Source organism: Lycorma delicatula, chromosome 1 (genome assembly GCF_047948215.1).
Source record: "Lycorma delicatula isolate Av1 chromosome 1, ASM4794821v1, whole genome shotgun sequence".
Taxonomy (NCBI): domain Eukaryota; kingdom Metazoa; phylum Arthropoda; class Insecta; order Hemiptera; family Fulgoridae; genus Lycorma; species Lycorma delicatula.
Window position 1 is genome coordinate 177,580,885 of NC_134455.1, and position 21,758 is coordinate 177,602,642.

General features: G+C 29.1%; 1 protein-coding gene across 2 annotated transcripts in view; it reads left to right on the top strand.

The window, feature by feature from the left end:
- LOC142325780 (tyrosine-protein kinase Dnt-like) overlaps positions 1-21,758 on the top strand; it is a 509,730-nt gene that overhangs the window by 312,726 nt on the left and 175,246 nt on the right. For both annotated transcript variants that reach the window (XM_075367813.1, XM_075367820.1), the window contains exon 3: positions 18,726-18,963. In XM_075367813.1, coding sequence (XP_075223928.1) covers positions 18,726-18,963 — 238 coding nt within the window. The remainder of the gene's footprint in view (positions 1-18,725; positions 18,964-21,758) is intronic.

A 21,758-nucleotide genomic window follows, 5' to 3' on the forward strand; every position in this document is an offset into this window, starting at 1 on the left:
TATTTCCTTTTTTTTAATTTAAATATATTGATTTATTAATAATTATTAACCTGTGATTGTAAAAAAAGGTTTTACAATAAATAATAATTCAATATAAAAAAAAAAAGTTTTTTTTAAAAATTCTTTATTGAAGAATTGGAGGATCGTATCTCACTTTCAAATAAAATAAGTTTAAATGCATGTAAAAAATGTGTATATGTAATTTAATAGGCGTACAAGGAAGTCATGTAGTGTCCACATCAATTTTTTTTTAGTCGTGGATGTTTTAACTGACAAGTTTTTACTTTTAGTTGTTTTAATTCTTCAGTAAACAAAAAAATATCTACCTGCAGTTTTATTCTATATTATAACCTGGACGATAAGTTTTCGTTATTATAAATGATACCAGTTATTTATAACAAAATCAGGTGATTAGCATAAATAAATTTTAGAAGATAAATTTTTATTATTCCTAATGTTTATGTTGCAATCTGTTCAACTAGTGAACAATAAGCATCCCCCCCCTAGCTCCGAATGAGATGAGGATGATAAGTGTGATATGCAAATGAAGTGAACAGACCTCAGGACTTGTACATATTCAGGCCGACCATTCCTGAGACGTGCAGTTAATTGAACCCCAACCACCAAAGTACACCGGTATCCATTGTCTAGTATTCAAATCAGTATAAAAGCAACTAACGTTTACTAAGATTTGAACCTCAGAAGGTTCGATTTCGAAAATCAGATGTTTAACAACTGATTTGTGATTATTAGTTAACCACTAGACCAGCCGGTAGGCCCAGGTCAAGGTAAATTTATACTAGTTATGTTAAAATCCGTTTCAACTGCCACCTGGTCTACTCGTAATGAATTGACATTAAAATCAATCGGATCGATAGCTACATCTTATCGATTCAACTCCCTTCCTAAAGACGTTCCTCTTGTATTACATATAGACATAGATATATTCTTATTCATATATTATAAAATGTAGAAATCTATGGAAATTAACAATGGAGTATTGAAATTTCAACCGATTTACGCCATTGTGAAAAATTTTACCATTGTATGATGTCAGGAAATGAGTTTAATTAAGGTTCAATATTTGAGAACACGGTTGAACCATTGTAAGTTAAAGAAAATCATATAATAAGATTTCCTCTCATTCATTGAAAATGTACAACGTATTATTTAGTTTTGGATTTTAGAAAACAGTTCACGTATGAATGGAGAACATTCTATATCCCTGGTAGGAAAATTTGTCAGAAATTTCTTTCACAAGAATATTCCTAACATTCCTTATTTCTAATATTTCTCTTTTTCTCATGTCCTTTATTTCCTGTAAAATTTATTCGTTACTTTCCAATTTCATTTCTTTCTGTAATTTTCCAATGCGTTATTATATTTCGAATGATCGGTTCATTTATTACTTTTTTTTTATTGTATTCATAATCAATTTTTCAACAGCTGAACTTAGCTGATTTTGTCATTTAGCTTCCTTCAGCTAATCTATTATCCAAGTCCTAACAATATCATTCCCATTCCATTGAACCCGAAAATTTAATATTTGTTTAAATCTTTTTCAATTTAGTGTTTTTAAAAACACTAATTTTTTAAAATACCAAATTATGAGTCAATAAGTTGGTAATACCTTTTAATTTGACGCTAACTTCAAAAATTAAAAATTTATATTAGAAAAAAAATATGTATTACGGTTTTTTTTAATCTATATTATTATTTTTTTAAAGTTTATTTCATTCGACGTTAAATTTAAGTTTTATACTTCACTTTTAGATAGCTTACAAAAGAATTAAGTGACCATGATTTTTTCTTCATTGCCCGTACAGACTCAAAAAATAGATTTCATGAACGTATAGTCAATTACACTCACAGAGATTAACAATGATTTTTAATCTTTTATTTTTGCAGTTACGTTTTTAAAATTGTTTTTATTTAATATTATTAAAATCAGAATGGCAAAAATATTATATGTTAGATGTAGAAATTTCTTTGATGTTATTATTGTTTTTTACCTAGCATTTTTTAAAATTTCGGACAGAATAAGATTGGTTTTGTGAAAGAGGATCATTTAATTTTATTTTAAATAAATTTATCGCAAGATCTTATAAATGGATAATTAATTGATAAAAAATGGAAAAAAACATAAGGCCTTCTTTCTTGATAGAGTAATGTACTGAGTTAATTAAAGTACATGATAACAGTTCATTAATGTGGTTCTATAAAACTGATTATTTTTATTTTAACTGTGGTGATTCTATTTTTTTTCTGTAAAAGATATCATTTAAGTAAATATAGTTTTTAATTTACTATCGATTTAGATGGTTCATTTTGCAATGTGCTTTTCAGCTACATGAATAAAATTTATATTTATAAACGCTGGATAGAATTTCCATTAATGATAACAATTTCTTTTTTGTTGCACGTAATACGAAATTTCAGGTTACTTTTTTAAACGACAAATTCCCTAGGGAGGATCAAATTTATTCCATTTGCAACTAATTATAACGGTACGGTTGGATTGTTTTGTTTTGAAGTTTCTTAATAAACAGCTAAGTTTATCGTCATTATTAAATATTTAAGCTTATTTATATTACCGTTTGAAATAAAACTGTATAATTTCTTATAAGAGTATCTGAAGAATTAAGAATAATTTGCAAGACAATAATAGATTATCAAGATCTCATGATCATGGGTATTGATGCACATAAATATGAAATACGTAGACCCAAATTAAATAAGCTAAAACTTTTAACTTCTGTGTTTATATTTACGAATACCTTTGCTAAAAATGGTAGCCAGTTATTCTTAAAAAATAACCGTATCCATCTTTATCAAACCAGACAATAGTATTATTTTTGTCTACCTCAGCACAAAACTTGAGCTCACAAAAAGGAGAGTTATTATGTTTCTGCTAACAATTTTAATACAACAGACTCAATTAAAAGAACTTTCCACCTATTTATTAAAAAAGGAAATGATTTTCTTTTACAAAAACAATATTATTTTGAAGATGAGGTTTTTAAAGATACTTTTATTGTTACTTTAGTAAAAAGTTATTTGTTTTACTTTATAATTATTAAAAAAAAAAAAAAATTAATAACTCCGCATTTCAGTTTAACGGAGTACATAAACGAGCAAAGACCTCTCAAGATGATTATTCATTCCTATTCTTCAAGCTATCGAAGATTTTTTTCTGCTTTTTGTGAAAATATTGCAGCAAATGTTAGTAAAAAAATTGTTTCCTATTTAAAGAATTGTATAAGCTTAAATGATTTTCTTTAGATTACTACGATATAAGTATGATTGATTTGTTTATAAAAATAGCTTGTAGTAGATATATTATTTGTTAATTAGCACTTATTTAAACACATTTATGACGGTAGCGTAAATAAACTGAATTGTAAAAAAACAGTAAGTTTTTCTCTAGGATAGGATTGATTTGAACCTCTTGCTTAACTAGAAAACTTTTCCAAGTCGTTGGTATAGCCTCCCTTTTCTCATTCCTACAAGCACAGATTGGATCTCCCGACGTCTAAACAACTTGCTGTAGTAATAAGTTTTTACAGATTCCTCTTCAAAAGTAAGAAACACTGTTTGAACGGAGTAAAAAAGAATTAAGAAAATTATGAAGTTGAAAAATACATATTAAATGAACGAGTTTAAATAAAGTTGAATTAAATATAAGATTTATGCTAATTTATTTTTTAATGGAGATAATGTGAGAGAATTTATGAATTTTTTCTCTGTTATTCTTACACAATAACAACTGCACCGATTTTCGTAAAATAAGAATTAAAGAACTCATTCACACAAGTGACATATAAATTGATTAGAAGAAAATAAGACAGTGAATGGTAGACGTCAATTTTTCGTTTCGACAAATAACTATCATCTGTAATATCATCATAAGGATGTCCAGAGACAGATATTTTTCACCATGTCTGTCTGTCATTCTCCTCTACTCTCTGATAAATTTTTGATTTCCTTATTCAGAAGAGTTTTAGTTTGTACTATTTTCTGCCATTTCTTTTTTTACATATTACTGATCCTTTTGGTACTGTTTTAATCAAGCCTTTTCTTCTCAAAATATATTCCATCCAGTTAACATTCTTGTTCTTATTAAACTTCTACTTTTGTTAACTCTCTTCCATATGTCTTCATATTTCAGTTTATCTATTTAATTCTGCTTATCTCCTCAATTCTCCTTTTAAAATGCCTGCAGAGTTTCTTTGCTGCTTTTTTTAATGCCAATGTTTCACAGAGAAGAAACATCTGTGAATAAAAATTTTTGTGTGTAGATGTAAAGAATATCACTCCAACGTTAGCACTTAATACACTTCTTGGACTCTAATTTTATCTTACTATACAATTATTGTTTATATCTGTTAAATGCTTCTTATTCATGACTGTTCTTTTTATTTCGTTTTCTCTTTTGTAATATCTGTTAGTTGCATATCAAAGTATCTGTATTATTTTAATTATTTCATTTTTTATTTTTAATAGAAATTCATGGCTTTCTGTCTTCTATCCTCGTTTGCGGACATTAATTTCAATGCACATTCTGTCATAGTGTCTTCTGTATTTTGAAACCATTTTTAAATATTCTGTGAGACATTTTTAATAACTCCACATAATCTGCGAACCTCGTCCCATTTATTCCCCTTGTTAATAAAATGATTCTATTATCGTCTGCTATGGCATTTTTGATTATATCTTGATATCTTCAACATTACATCAAAAAAGGTTGATGATAGGCAAAATTTTTACCTTATTCCGCCTCTTAAGTCAAATTATTAACTTTGAACATCCTTTTTTTTATTCAAAGCCGTTTTGTGATAGCGTTACAATTTTTGGATTAATTTTCTATAATTTCAACCTACTCTTTAATGAAAATTACGCATACTGTTAGGTAGGTATACAATCAACAATTATTTTCATCTCATTTAACATAAGACTGCATAAAAAGAAAAAACACAACCAATTTTTGGTTTGTTGCATCGTTTGACGATTACAAAATTACACTAATGACAGCGATCGGTCGTTGGGTACACCTGAAAATGGTCGCCAAAATTAAAATTTTGTAATATACAATATTCAGTAATGGTATAAGCTATCTAACTTGTTCCAACGCACTAATAAAGGTTTTACTAAAATGGATAAAATAAATAAACATAATTTTTTAAATCAAGTGTAAGACCATAAAATGGTGGAAAAACTAACTTTTTAATAATTGAAAAAATATATACCGTAAAACCATCAAAACATGAGATAATTAAATTATACTAACTTAGCGTAAGTAGAAGTTAGAGATAGATTTGTTAGAAAAGAAATCGAGAAAATAGTAATAATAAATAGAATGTTCGTTCGTGAAAGTCATTTACAGCAATAAACTGCATATGTATGCTCATTAAAAAAAAAAATGGTATCTCATATATATGTGAAATAGTGATTAATATTTTGTACAAGTAATTTTATTATTGTGTTGTATTTTGACGGGGTTATTTAGTATTAAAAAAAATTGTTTTTTTGAAAAACAAAGCATACGTTTCAGCTTATTTACACGTGATTATGAAGTTAATGCTCGTGTGTACTTTGTGATGGGTTATATAAACTTTTTTTCTTAAAAAATATCTTGCGATGATTTATGTTCGAAATAAAATTCTTAACCCATTTCTTGACCAAAAGCTTTGTGACATTTTCTAAAACCTTTAACGAAGATGAATGGAGGCGTTACCCTCTGAATTATAACTTTACTGATATTGAGGTATTCTAACATTTTACCAGCCGACATCAAATGGTATTTTTATTAAAATATTTGTTAGTAATCTAAGTAAAATAAATTATCGATCAAACCGTATTAAAATGTTAAGTAGATACTCTTATTTTACAAGATGACCGGGAAAATAAAATATTAATATTAATGTACTGATTAATATCGGGGGCTCGGTTTCTTGTTTTTTATATTCTAAACATAAATCTGTAACAGTATCTGGAGCTACGACAGGTAGATATTCTTACATAACACACAGAAAAAAGGATAAGAATAATGAAAATTTTAAAATTTTTGAATTGATAATCTCTTAACAGTTTATTAAATTCACGTTCCATTTATTATTTTACAAAAAAAATCATCATTAATCACAAAACAAAAAAAGTTTTCCAAAGAGAAACATGCAGTTCCTCCCGACATAAAAACAGAGTGTAATCAATAAAAAATAACAATCAAAATATTACACATCAAATAGTGATAAATCTCATTAGTAAATATTAAATACAGATTACACACAAAATAGAGTTCAAAATAAATAATCGTTCGGAATTTATTCCAGGTAGGCAAATAGAAAACTAGACCCATTACCAAACGAAATTGCTAGTCTTAACCCTTTTTACCTACTAGTCTTTTATTAACAAACAATCGTGTAATGTTCACTTGCAGGAGGTACCTTTGCTATCTACCCTAACACTTTATGAATGAAGTTTATTGCATTATTTCTTTCACTTATATTTTTACTGTAACACACCGATAGTATTTCTTAGTTACTGGAATTACTCGTGGCGTCATCTTACTCGTGTCGAACTGGATTCAAGAGTGTCCTAGCTGAACTGACTTCTTGCACTCTCATCTCGCAGACTCACATCTTTGACTCTCCTCGCTGGAGACGTATTAACGTCTCCCAGAACAGAACTGATTTTTAGCTGGTGTTCCAGAGCTATTTATACTGCTAGCTTCTTTACCTACCGGACCGGACCCAAATCGAAGCGTGAGAACAATCGACAGAGGCCTTTGGTCTCTTCTCACCGTACAACAGGTATTCATTGTGTGTCAGCGGGCACTATAAAAAAGGACGATTCTTAAACGGACCTATTCTTTACAAAAATGGTTCTCCTTCTTGTCCCTTTCTGGATTATTCCAATTATTAATTATTACATTCATAATAATTGATAGGAATCCGTTACTCAGGCCCGCTATACCAGTCTTGTTACAATATATATATATATATATATATATATATATTTATTTATTTTGTTAATTTTTATGTAATATACAATAGAGAGGAGAAATATATATATACATATCTCATCCAACAATATTCTCCTTAATTTTTGGTCGCAAACAGAGCAATCAGGCTGACATTGCAAAAACAGCAGTTTACCAATGAGCAGTTAAGGAACTTATAAATATTGAATTCTACTAATTGGTTAAGATGGGAAGATTGCAAATGTCTGCTGCAATTGTTCAGAAGTTGTGCGAATGACTGTTGCTTTACAGAAATTGTAACAGGAATAGTATAACCGGCCATTGTAACCGTTTTCTTCCAATTAAGAATAAAGAGATGGAAAATAAAGAAAGAAGAATCTAAAAGGAATTCTTTATTTAGAATAACGGGACCGTTTAACAGTTGTTGTTTGTAAAACAAATAGTGGCATCTCCAAAACTTCTTATTCAACCAGAAGGATTACCGGATCGGAAAAAGAACTTATAGAAAAACGTAAGGGCGCAGACAATGAAAATTATTACATTTCAACAATTAAAACGACGAGCCGCGTACTGGTTCTGTAGGCCAAAAGGTATAAGTACTACCGGGGACCGGCAGACAGAGTCTGTAGTTTTGCGAGGCTGTGCTTGGCGCAGTCGTGATAACGATGATAACAGTAAGCGTTTGATGACAACTAGTGAAGAGTACGTCACGAGCATTCTATTGTGAGCAATGAATGCAATACAATAAGTTTTTCGGTGAGTTATTGGTAAACAGTAGTGAAAGTAACAGTATTCTATTAATTTATAAAGTGTATGGTAGTTCTTTGTAAACAGTAAAAGTAATAATACTTGCAGAAAATAAGTTGTATGAACTGTAGACTTTTGTTTTGTTATTTTGTTGTTAATGCAATATTAGTTTCTAATCAGTCATTATAAAGTTTTTAGTAAAGTGGACTGTATTTTGGTATTTATAATTTAACTACTATTAAATAGAATTTGTTTATTTTTTGTGAATTACGATTTTGTATGTTATATATATTTATTATTTTATATATTTCTAGAGTAATAAATTGAATTTATAAAAAATATTTACATTTGTTAGTCTCTCAATATTCTTGTCGAACCTTGAACACGCGATAATGTCATAATTTTATGACAGGATGAATTGCCATAGAACATACCTGCATGATATGGTTTGGTTGTTATGTTATAGAAGACGAATGGATAATTTCTAAAAATAAACACACGCACCCGCGCACAATATGTTTCATTCTACCGTTTTTTACAGTAATGTAGTGTTCAATACATTCACAATTGATTAATTGGGCTACACATTGAATAAGTAGGCTATGTTTTCTAACTCGTTTGTTTTTCTTGATAACTACATTTTATTTTCATATAAAACATAATCTCAAAAGGTTTTTTATGCGATCATATTACTTTTATTATATGACTATTTCATATAAAAAAATCCCATAACCTAAAAAAAATCCCTAAACCTAAAAGTGAAATGGGGAAAAAATAAAAAAATAAGCATGAAGACATTATATTTCAGTTCAATTAGATTTTTAATAAAGAATACTTTCAAAAATATCTCGAATTTTATTAGACAACGTTGTTTTCTTCCATTTGATGAACCGCGGGACTCGAATATGTCACTTTTCTTCAAAAAGGTGGGTTTACGAATCGCGTCGCTAGGTAGCAGCACTTAACGGCGCATTTAAATTTACGAATGATCTCGTACAAAAACATGATAATGTACTTGAAATAATAAAATTTAAAAGGAAATATAGTACAGCTTGTTTTAATAGTAAATGCTCTTATGTAAATGAAAGTACTGATGAAACAATTTTTTTTAATTCCCATCATTTCATTAAAAAAAAAAAAAAAAAAAATATTAGTTTACAAGAGATTATAGGTGCTAATAAAACACAAAAAACACGAACAGTTGCAAATGTAGCAACATAAAGTTGTTATATAAAACAAAATTCGATTGGTAAAATTTTTATTCTACAATTAGAATTATTTGAACTAATTGATGGATAAATAAATAAAAGTTAATTTAATAATAATACAAAACGTGTGTCCATGAATACGATAAAAAATCGAAAGTTACACTTACAAAGTAATAAGCGCAATATTACATCACGGATCTTCAATTCCCGAAAATCATTATACTAGTTTTGTTAAAAAAGGAAAAATTTGGTATGAAGTGAATGATATGACTATCAACAAAAAGAATTGGCCAAGAAATGAAAAAAATTGTATTTGTTTGTTCTAGAAATGCAATAAATTTTAGTAACAAATCCATAAGAAAACAATCAGTAATTCATTAAAAAAAATAAATGAATAATCTACAAAAACACAGTGATATTAAAAAAAAAATTACATTGAAATTGTAAATCGAACTGTAAGAGTTTCGCAAATATTTCTTCCTCTCAAAAAAACATTCTCTAATATAAATAAAACTGTTTTTAACAAAATGATACTGACATCAAAAAAAGATAAGACACTACATTTCTATTATCAAAATCTGCTAATAATTTAGAATTTTCTTTAAAAAAAATACAAGTTAAATAGATGCAATAGATATACAATAATAGATAATAAATAATATTTAAACTTCCATATAATAAGAAAAAAATATAAAAAATTGTTATAAAATTCTTACCGGCCCGGTTTCATTTCTTAAAGAAACTCATAGCAGGGTTATTATAAATTCAATACCACAATTTTGGTTAAATTTGGCAATTTTAAATTTGCTGTCACAAGTTTATCATCTCTTAGAGTTTATATTGCATGTTGACTTATCAACATTTTAAGTATTCAACATTATTTCAAGTTGTTAACTTTGCAACATGATGAAAATTATTTTTTTTCATTGAATGTTTTAACGCAATATTTTTACTAAAGAATATAAATAGAAGAAAAATCAAGTAAATGCGTTTTTTACTACTTTTGTTCATATCCAGATCTTTTTTGTAGCAACAGATATATTGATTATTTATTTATTTTTTATATGTAAAGATAATAAAAAAAAACAATTTAGCGTAGTACATTTGACGATCTGAATGTGTTATGATAAAAAAATGGGATAGGAATGCATTTCACATTTACAGAAATAATACAATTCTTATGATTATTAGTTGTTTAATAAATAAAATCGGGCCGGTAAGAGTTTTTTAACAAATTTTCTATTTCTTCTTGCTTATTATGTGGAACGCTTAAACATTCTTTATTATCTATTATTGTATATCTATTGTCTATTACATATATTTAACATGTATTTTTTTTTTAAACAAAATTCTAAATTAATAACAGATTTTGTTAATAAACATGTAGTGAATTACCTTTTCTGTTATTAGTATCATTTTTTTAAAAACAGTTTTATTTATATTGCAGAATTAATTTTTTTTTTTTTTTGAGCGAAAGAAATGATATCTGCGAAACTTTTACCGTACGTTTTACAATTTCATTGTAATTTTTTGGATTACACATATATTTTAATCATTTTTTTGGTGCACTGAATCTGTTTATACAAATTATGTTTCACTTTAATTCAAGAATTTGCCCATCTGTAATAGTTCTCCGAGCTGTTGTATTTTGTTTATGACTTTATTTGGAGTCATTTCAGCCGCTAAACTCAGGCCTTTTATTTCTACTACACTGTCTTTTTCTGGTAAGCCATCTGCCATAACACGAAAGACAAAATTTTGATCAGCAAAAAAAAAAATTATAAAATTTTAATTTCTTCTTCTTTTGTATTTTAATTTGCTAATCATTCATTTTTACAGCCGTACCTCAATGCATGTATAACAAATTCACAGGGTAGCAGTGTTTTTATTAAATTCAACTAGTGAAGACAGGGTTTGCATATTTCTCTGGGCAATTTATAAGTCGGAATTCCTCCTATGTTTTGTCTGGTATCAGCTAAAGCACCGTTTCCTTGTATAGCCGATGGCAAGTAAAATCTACTATTTACCTCCAACAGATTAAGCAACTATAGCATTGTAATACTCAGCTACGTTCCTAGTTACATTTTCAACTAAACTTCGGTTGTACGTGTTTATATTTTAAAGTAAACTTTTTCGCAGAGCCCAGCTCTCTTACTGCTACTAAATATTTTCGTTAGGATGTTCAGATGCTTTGCAAAAATTCAGTCCTTTATGAAAAATTGTTTACGTTCGTCGAATGTATGGTTAGGGAAATTCAATATATTTCTTCTAAATCTTCAATTTTCTCTACATAAAGTGTATTCTTTTCGCTTTTGCAAAATTCCTTCACAATTGCAGCCCCTTCCAAAGCAGCTTATATTATTGTCGCAATTCTTAGAAAAGTGATTTTTTTGGATGCGTTCCCTTGACTTTGAGAAGAACGCAAATAGTATAGGATTTACTTCTTATGGAAAAAGTAAAATTTTCTTAGTTTTGAAGCCAATTGTTGCTCTCTTTAAAGCAAATCGTAATCAGATATTTACTTACTTTATATTTATTACAGTTTTCATGTGTTAAAACTACAATAATAATATAGTAAGTGTTATAAAAATATATTTTGCCATCTATCACAGAAAGTATCGCTTAGTAATTAACATTTGCCTTTTCATCTAGTATAAATTCTCTGAGTATTAGTTATAATGATTGTTTAATTTAAAGTGTTACTCTGTATCCCTTAAATAGCACTAACTGTATTTCCTTAAATTTTAATTATAGATTTAATTGTGTGCGGTTTTTTTATATCTCTCTGTTAGTTGATATTTTAAAAACAATCAAAGCCCAAAAAATACAAATCTTACCGAATATGATTAGACGAAATCAAATCTCGTCTAACCTGTGAAGCAGCTAAGCAGCTAACCTGTACCCATAAATTAATTTAATTTTTATTAATTTTGATGGGTACGTACCCATCAATTTTCTTTACATTTGAGATATTTAATTACTGAAATTTTGAAAGTAGTAATTGAAAATTTGGCTCACTACTTACAAAGAAAGTGAAATGATAAATTTGTGGTACAAATATGTATTTAAAAAATATACATATTTATTTAATTTTTTTTAAAAGAGATGAACAATCTTTGCTATCATTTTTATGAGTTTTCCCTCTAAATACGTTTTTGAAGATCTTGGAAATAGATTGTTTAACGTAAAAATTTTGTGTCGGTAATTTTAAAGTGTTTTTTTTTTGTTGATGCTTTTCTTCATTCCTCTTAATATTTTAAGAAAAAGGATTTTGAGTTCGTGACATATTACAAATCTAAGCTATTAGTTCATCGTAGTGAAAGAACGATCATTCCCTTTAAGTAATAGAACTCGAATAAAGATTTAATTTTACCATTTCTTTCAAAAGCATATCTTAGGCACGGTTATATTTACATTCTGAAAATCCATCCAGTCTTAGCTGATAGCTACAGCAATTTTTTCTCTCTTTTCTAACTGAGGATGTGGATTATCTCGTTTCAAAATTAGCAAGAATCCGCCAAATCTTAGATGGCACATCCGCACGTAACGAAACTCTCATGATCATAACAAACACCGATTCCAGAATAAAGAACTCTGAACTAAACTTTATGAAATTTTGTGGTACGGGCTTTTGTGTAATTAAATGCGCTACTTTTAAAATAGCAGGGCAGTTTGTCAAATATTTCCTGATATGGTTTAGAGGGTTTAGCGAAATTTGTGGTTAAAAACAAAGAAATCCTTGCAGGTAATAACGGCTTCAAAAACTACCCTCAGAGCATCATACTTATGCTCAGATGAAATGATGCGTGATATAAATGTAGTTTAGAGGGAAATACGAGTAAATATCTTCGGAAGGATCTATTTTCTTCCCGCTGCAAAAGCCCAGTAGACTGAAATCACTGTAGATAAAAGCTGGATATCCAAAATCCCTCCAATGTTTTTTTTTTATAATTTTATTTATTGAGATGATTCATCCATCATATTATTAAAAAAATTTATTATGTAAGTCTGTATGGTATATAAATAGATTATACTTCGAGTATAAAATTCTACTTGATAATAATCACGATAGAAATAGTATGGTGGTATTAACCACCACTACTTTCTATAGAAATCTACTATACTACTTACTATAGATTACTTTCTATAGTAATCTAATATACTTTCTGGGAAATCTGCATTTTTGTTTAATCGGATTACAGTAATCCTCACCGTTACTTATCAAACTGATTTAGATTATCGTTTGATTTATTGTACTATGTTACGTAAAACACGAAATAGGAAAGCTTTCAGAAAGAATCGATTAATTTTTTTTCTGATAAAAAAGTTATAATTCTTCTTAAACAAATAAATTTTTTTATATAATTGCAAAAAAAAACCGGTATTAAAATAATAATTAAATATATTATAAAGCACTTTAATTACAGTAAAGAGCATTACCACAACATATAAATTAAATAGTAATTTACTGATTTACATGGAAGGAAGATAAAGTTTAGGTAAAATAGAAATTAATTACAGGTTTTGGGGACTTACTGATATTAGAATTAGTATATAAATTGGAAGACTGCATAAAATTATATAACGTGTTCTAAGTTAAATTTAGAAAATTTCTCATTTTAAAGTTGACCTCTAAATCAATACTTAATTTAAAATTTTGTTCTGATTGAAAAATTTCCAGTGACCGTTTATTGTTAATTGTTTTCAATTTCTCTTGAATTTCAGTAAAATAATTTTATATTTTAGCAAATAACAACAATGATGTTGTTAACAAAAGAGTTTAATACAAAGAAGGAATTATGTTATTGAAATATATTTACGATCACACCATGTAAAGTAATTTTCTATGTTTTTAAAACCAAAATAACTGTTGAACAAAAGTGACGTATCGTTTTAGACAATCGCAGTTGAACGTGTAAAATTTGTTTAAAAACAATCTAAACCGATCACTATTTTGAATAACTGAATTAAAAAATATTAAAGAATTTAAGTAGCTTCTGCTTTCAGTATAGATTATTCGATGGTTGATTTTACTAATTCATTTAATAATCTTGAATGTTTAAAATAATCATAATAATAGTTCCTTCCACAAATTCTTGAATGTACTTACACGAGCTAATGGCAGAAATTCTTTTGTGTGGTAGTTAAAAAGAGAACCTTTAAAATCCTTAATAACGTACACTGGCAGTTTTAAAAATGTTGTTTATTTATAAATGAAAATGCAAATGTTTTAATCTACTCATATACAACCACAAATAAGTAGTTACACTTTTTAAAGGTAAACTTCATTTTTTAATGAATACAATTTTGCACCCATAATATATTATTAAAATTTTGTTTGCATTAATAACCTGATTTTAAAATTTCATTATAATGCAGTGTAAGTAAACGCTAGTGACTCGTTATTTTAAGATGAAAACATTCTTTACTGCAATCGTGATAAGCGCTGTATCTAGCTGTATAATGTCCTTATCAAAAATGTATTGGGAAAAATTGGGGGAAAAATGAAATTATGAATCATAATGTTTGTATATTGAAGAAGGATGACATTATTTAGTGATTTCAGTTTTTTTTTATGTATAGAGCTCCTTGGTTCTACACAACTAGTACATGGATAAAAGTGAACTAATGGATAATGCTGACAATGCAAAGAAAAAAGGGGCTAGAAATAGCCAACAATATCGTGTTCAGCAACATCAGAAAGGCAAAGGCAACTAAAATTTTACTTGGAGGGAAGTCCATTCGACTACCACAGAAAATAAATAGGGGAAGGAGCGTAGTATAACAAAAGATTTAAAACAGTTTCCTGAAAAGTTAGTCCATTCATTTCATACAAATAGCAGTTTTTCTGCCAAAACTACCAAACCACTGCAGATGTTAGTAAACTACAATTGAAAACTTTTTCATTGTTATTTATGACGAATATGCCTTTTAATAAGCACGAAAATGTTAAAGTTTTTCACTGAATAATATATTCTTGATTAAAATTTTCGTACGTACACTTTCAAATAAAAATTAACTCTGTAAATAAGCAGGCTACATTATTCGTTCTTACAAGTCCACCGGCTCGCAAATAAACACACACAAGCATCGGTAAAAACGTTTGAATTTATTGTTATTAATTATTTTAGTTAAGACAATTTTTAACATCTACCACTCATACAGGAATTATATCCAGGAATTACTATTTTGAATTATCGAAGCAATTATTTCTGACATTTTGGTTATGAGAAAACTTCAATTTTAAAAAATTCAACATAATTATAACTACTGATATCAGCGACGAATTTAATGTTTAATAACATGTTTCATGCTAAAAGAATGATTCTACCCCGTTCGTATTTCATTTTTTATTTTTTCTGTTAATTCTTACAATTTTCATTACATTAACCAAAAATCTACTTTCAAAAACGAAAAAAATTATTAAGATAAAAAATATAAGTAATTATTTAATTACAAAAATTCGAATAAATTGATTATTAAAATAATCATAATTAATCGAAACAACACCAATTGTTTAACAGCTTGACAAAAAATTGACAACGGTTTGAGATGAAATAAGGCGAGATGAAACAATACCAAGGAAAACAGAGACAAAAATTTCTAGCACTCATTCTAGGTATTCGCAAGGTAACAGGAAAGAAGATAAAGCGAGTCCATGAAGGTCTTTATAAAAGAATAATGGATCAAAGAATTCTCTTCCCGCTGACAAAGTTAGTAATAATTATAACAATATAATAATGCCCTGAGATAGATAATCCTCACGTCCGGAACATAACATCTACGTTCCACGTCCAGGGCGGGAACCACTGTATATATGTACTATTCATAATGCTGGCTAACGGGTCTCCGAGTGATTTCTCTCGGAGATGGAATATTCTTCGGCCCGTTTCCACCTAGGGCTGTAATACAAGGACTGGATTTTCGGCCATCTGCAGATATGAAGAACTTTAATTATTAAGAAAATTGATTTACAACATCTTTAGAACTGGTGATGCGGCGGCCAGGGTTGAAGTGATTGCAGGTGTAATGGAGGTCCTTCCGCTGTCCACACGCTCGCCGCGACGGCAAGCATGTAGTTAAGGTGCCCATGTATGTCGGTGCACGGGAACCCTGGCAGAGACTGAGCATCCGCTCTCTGCCAGGACATATACCGGTTCCACCAGAGTACTGAACCGGATCTCCAGGGTTGGTAGCCCTAGAGTGGGGGTGTACCCCCGCGGCTAGCCTTGCTACAGAAGGCAACGAAAATCATACAAATTGAACAATCTCCAAATGTAACAGGGAGTTCACGTATACACCCTCGTCTTGAGCCACCCGTTTCGCCTGAAGCATAACGGAGGAAGAGTTATGAGATCTCAAGGTTAGAGAAAGAGGCTAAGAGTATCCAGAGAGCTTTGTATAAAAGTACATTTTGTAAACAAAAATACGTGGTTATTAGCAGAGAGGATGATAATTTTTCGAGGAAAAACCCTTTCCTTACAGCTCGAGAGATAAATAATTGTGCTGGAGGCCCAGCAAAGGAAATCCGTAAAACTTACAACGGACTCCATGTAGAGATGACTTGAGCTAAAGAAGATAGGTGAGTTTGCTCTTCGGGTCAATCCTCATAGCACCCTCCACAATACCTTAAAGGGTGTTCTAATTTGTCAGGAATTATTCAATTGCACGGAGCAGGAGATTGCAAAAGAGTTGACACCGCAAGGAATTGAATGCCGAAGGCTAAATATGAGAAGGATTGGCGAAGTTCTTACGTGGCTCTTATGTCCTTACTTTTAAAAAACCAATCCTGCCGGAGAAAATGCATGCAGAGATACACAGATTGGATTTGCGAGCTTTTGTGCCGCAACCAATAAAATTTTTCAGATGTCAACGTTTTAGTCACACCGCTGCTTGGTGCGAAAGGCCACAAATATGCATGTGTGGTGAAAAAATTCATGGACAACCATGCAAGGATCCTCCTTCTTGTGTAAACTGCAAAGAACTAAATTAATGTAGATCAAGAAACTGTCCTGCTTACAAAGACAAGGTGGCTGTCCAGGAAGTCAAAACACTGCAGAAGGTCAGCTACTTTGAAGCAAAAAAGATTGTAAGCCTAGAGCAACAACAAATTATGTTCAGGCTACGTCTACGGTTCCTGTTCTAACTGCTGTTGATGCAAACCATTTTCTAGGTAAACTTGCGCCCACATTGACTACCACGCTTAAGAGAATAATAGACAAAAGAATGTAGTCTCTCACTCATAAGGAATTTACAAAACCTTTAATAAAATTACAGCCTCCAGAGAATAAGTCAATAATGAGCAAAAGCACATCAGACCAGAAGAAGACAGCTGCTACCCCACAGGTTCCAGTGAGTCTGCACAACATTTTGGATGACGGTGCAAGAAAGGTGGTTGCTTCGGAGTATTCTATAGTGGTCCCAAAGTCTTCTAAAACTGAGGTAGTCTCCAAATCACAGAGACGACTAAAAACCACACAGGGAGGTCTGATTCCTCTCTGCCTAACGCGGTGACTGGAGCGACTCCTCTTGGGAGCGTCTCCAAGACTGCCTCTCAAAAAGGGCTAATTACTTCAGCAGTCGATGCAATAACTCCCTTCCCACCAAAAAATAATATAATAACAGCTACTCGTAAACGTCCATTGCTATCATTGATTTTATTTTGCTTTCACTTTTGCAAGGTTCTCTTAACATTGTACCCAAGTAACTCTTGCTGAAATTATTGTCCAATTCGTTCTTCTTTAGTTCAAACATTCGTTATCTTATAGTTTCCTATTATCATTACTTTTATTTTCGTAACATTTATTCTGATTCTATATTCTGTTATATCTTCTCATTTTAAAATCATTAGTTGTTTAGAAAATACATAGCCGCTTACAAACTGGTCTGAATAAATTACACTTTTATGGTGTGCATAAAGTCGATTTGATGCAGATCATTTTCAAAGCGCCTGTGTATTTTCGAATTAACTAATGACTTTCAAATTATAAAATATTATGACAATATATAAAGTTATTGTAATATTTTTTCTTTCTTTTAGTTATACATATATATTAACTAGAAGATATGAATTTTTAAGTAAACAAGTATAAAAGAAAGATAACAATTTTACGATAAAATATTATAAAAAAACAAAAATAAAATATTCAAATATTTTTTTTTATATAAAAGCAAGAAAAAAAAATAGAATCCTTAAAATTTTGTATTATAGGAGGAGGATATTAAAAATTCGATTAATTGATAAAGTACGAAATGATAAGAGGAGAAGCAGAGAAGAAAGATTTGTGGCATAATCTTGTATAAAGAAGAAATAGAGAGGTTGATTAAACAGATTAAAACAGAAGGTATTATAGTTAATAGAGAAGTGTGTAAAAGTTACAAAATATACAGGAAGACAAATGTTGGAATATTAAACAAATAAATAAAATTTAGAACGTGTAAATACGTTAAAGTTAAAAGATTAATACAAAACCAGAAGGAATGAAGAATAGACATATCGCATCAGTGATATGAACCTTTCTTTGTTGTTCGGTAAGGTATGACAAATTTGAAATTACTATTTTCTGTTTAATAAATATATATGAATCCAGTAAAGAGTTTTCAGGCTTTTTAAACCATTTAATTTTTTTAAATATATATCCATTCCACTAAAGTAGTTTCGCTTATCATAAATTATTTTATGGTAGGAAGTTTTGCTCAACAAACCATTAATAATATTTGTCTTTATTTATTTTAATTAATACTTAATAGATTTTACTTTTAGGTAAAAGTTATTGTAATATTTGTTTCAGATGCCGTATGTATGGACGGTGGAATATAATAACGTAGATGCAATGTTACCACCTTCTTTCAGCATATCTAGACAGGGATTAGTACCGTTTCAAGTGGAACCGTTCTACATTAGGTTTCCTTGTACAGGATTACGTAGTGCAGAAGTCCATGTTCTCCTTCAGCTCAATGTTTCAGCTCAAAGACCTTTGCACAGCGACACATCTATAAATTTCCGTCGCAATAAAATCTGCTCAAAAGGTAAGTACACTTCATTTTAAATCGGCATACGAATCTTCGGTAGTAAATCGTCTGGGTTTTATCTCTTGGAGATTGGATGGTTTATTATTTATTTCAAAATGATTTCCTTTTGCTCATTCTATTTGAAGTATACACATTTATAAAAATGTGTTATTAAAATTTGTAAATTTACGGATTTATTACAAAAATATTAATTGTTTTTCCAAAAGTATTCAGATAGAATAAATAAAATTATCATGAAGAATAAAAGCAAATAAAATTTCCATGCTTGTGCAAATCTTTCATTGAAACTTGGAGTTGAGGTATATTTTACATATATCTTCAGTAATGTAGGCACAACAAAACGTTTTAGAAAAAAAATCTTTTAGAGATGTAAAACAAATTTTTTCAATTTAAAATTTATATTAGATTAATCAATTCCGTTCCTTATTTTGACTGTACGATTATATCGATATAATTACATATATAGTTTATAATTGTAATAAAATTTAAACAACGAATTCATATTATAGGAACAATATAAACGAAAATGTAATTTAAAATTATAAATTTCTGAAACGATAAACCAAAACCAATCCAAATTTTATAAGTAGAACGCTTTTAATAGCTTACATAAGATATTATCAGCCATCCTTGAGACCATTTTTAGAAGTAGTTATATTTGCAGGACTAGTTACTTAGGTCTAGTTTTTCTCACTCTTGTATCTGCTGATATTATAATTGGCGGTCTCTTTTTTAAAGAAATAATAAGTAGTAATAATATTTAATCAGAAAGAAAGTTTGATTTGACAAATCAAAAAGTCTTTTCATTTAGAAAATAATTTTTGTGACTTTATATACGAGTATTTCATAATGTTCATATATGCCTTTTTGTTTATTTATATTATTTTCTGAATGTCACAGAACATCACGATTTTTGCCTAGAGGATTTGTGATTAAGTTCTATGAAATGATCGGCAAATGTTGACTATTTGTTGCTATATAGGAATACTAAGTGTTCATTACCCTTTGAATTAAATGGGACTCAGCTCCGTTTGATCAATGCAGAATATTGAACGATCGCAACAGTTGATTTTGTGTATTCCAGAGGGATTATGTTTACTTAGTGATCGTGTTCTGCATATATTGATTTGATTTGTTTTGAAAGCCACATTCTACTCACTTGCTCGAAATTTTGAAGCGATTTTCTCTAAATATTCGTTTATATATTTCATTGAGATGCTTTCATTATATTTACTCCCATGTAAGAAGTAAAGAAAGTACTGTGATCGCGAAATATTTCAGATTTCAACGTAAATATCCATTTTGACCATCCCCAAATCCATTTTGACTAGTTTCGGGTGACGTCTGCATGTACGTACCTATATACGTACATACGTACGTATATTCCGCATACGTATGTACGTATGCAGAACATACGTACGTTATGCGAGGTGCATACGTTATGCACCTCGTATAACTCAAAAACAATTAGCCGTAGGATGTTGAAATTTTGGATTTAGGACTGTTTTAACATCTAGTTGTGCACCTCCCATTTTGACTGCAATCAACTGCACTAAATGTGTTTAAAAAATTCCCAAAATCCAAAAAAATGGATTTTGGAATTTTTCTTAACTGCAGTAATAAGCCCTCATTAAGGACTTTTCAACGATATATCAAAAGTGGTACTTATTTTCATTGGTTTCAGAGTTATAACCAAATAAAATTTTAATTAATGAAATATTTGGATCTTACAAGGGGAAGGTCGCTTTGAATTCGACTTCATCTTCTTTTCTTTTTTTAACTTTTTTTTTTAATTTAAATATATTGATTTATGAGTAATTACCTCTACTGAAAAAAATTTCTCTGATTGAAAAAAAATTACAATAAATAATAATAAAAAAAAATATATAAAAAGTATCAAGTTATTAATGAAATAAAATTTTATGTACTTTTCATTTTAAAAAAATGTGTATATGTAATTTAATAGGTGTACAAGGAAGTCATGTGGTGTCCACATGAGAGTTTTTCCTTAATTTATGCTTGCTCGAAGAATGTGTCATTGAGTATGCTGTTATATGCATTCTTGAGAGCTTCATATTTTATAACATGACCCGTTATATTTGGTGGCATTAACATGTTAAATTGTCTGTAGACCATATTTCTAAAAGTATATAGTTAATAAATTAATAAGCAAATACTTGTAATTAAATTATGTAATTAATATATGATTTGCGAATAATGAAATTGTCTCTCATTGTTTGTGATTTTTATAGCACATTTTGCTTAACAATGTACCGTTCCCCAAATAATTTTAGAAGGCAGATGAGTTAGAAAAGCTTTTGCGAAAGAAATTTGACGGCATGTCAAATGACAGCATCTTTTAATCATTAGGAAACCGATACATGAAAGTGTATAAAAATGTAGATAAAATCTTTGCTGCAACAGGATAACGTTAACAGATAGTACAATCGATATGCAATAATATGGTGTAGTGTACCATAAATAAATGCCATATAAATGTACATATAAATATCATATAAATGCAGTAAATATAAATATAACATTTATTACTTATATTGATATAATATAAAATTTATTCATAAATATGATGTATGTAAATGCAATAAATATAAATGTACAGTCATACATTTATATGACTGTAAATCAGATTCCACGGATGGCGGAAAAATTATGATTACTAAGAAAGAAATAGTTCTTTTGAATAAGAAACTGAAAATATTTCAAAACCAGATCACAGCTGCATTTACAATGATTTTTTTCTAAACTGACGATGATAAGTTGCTAATTCAAAG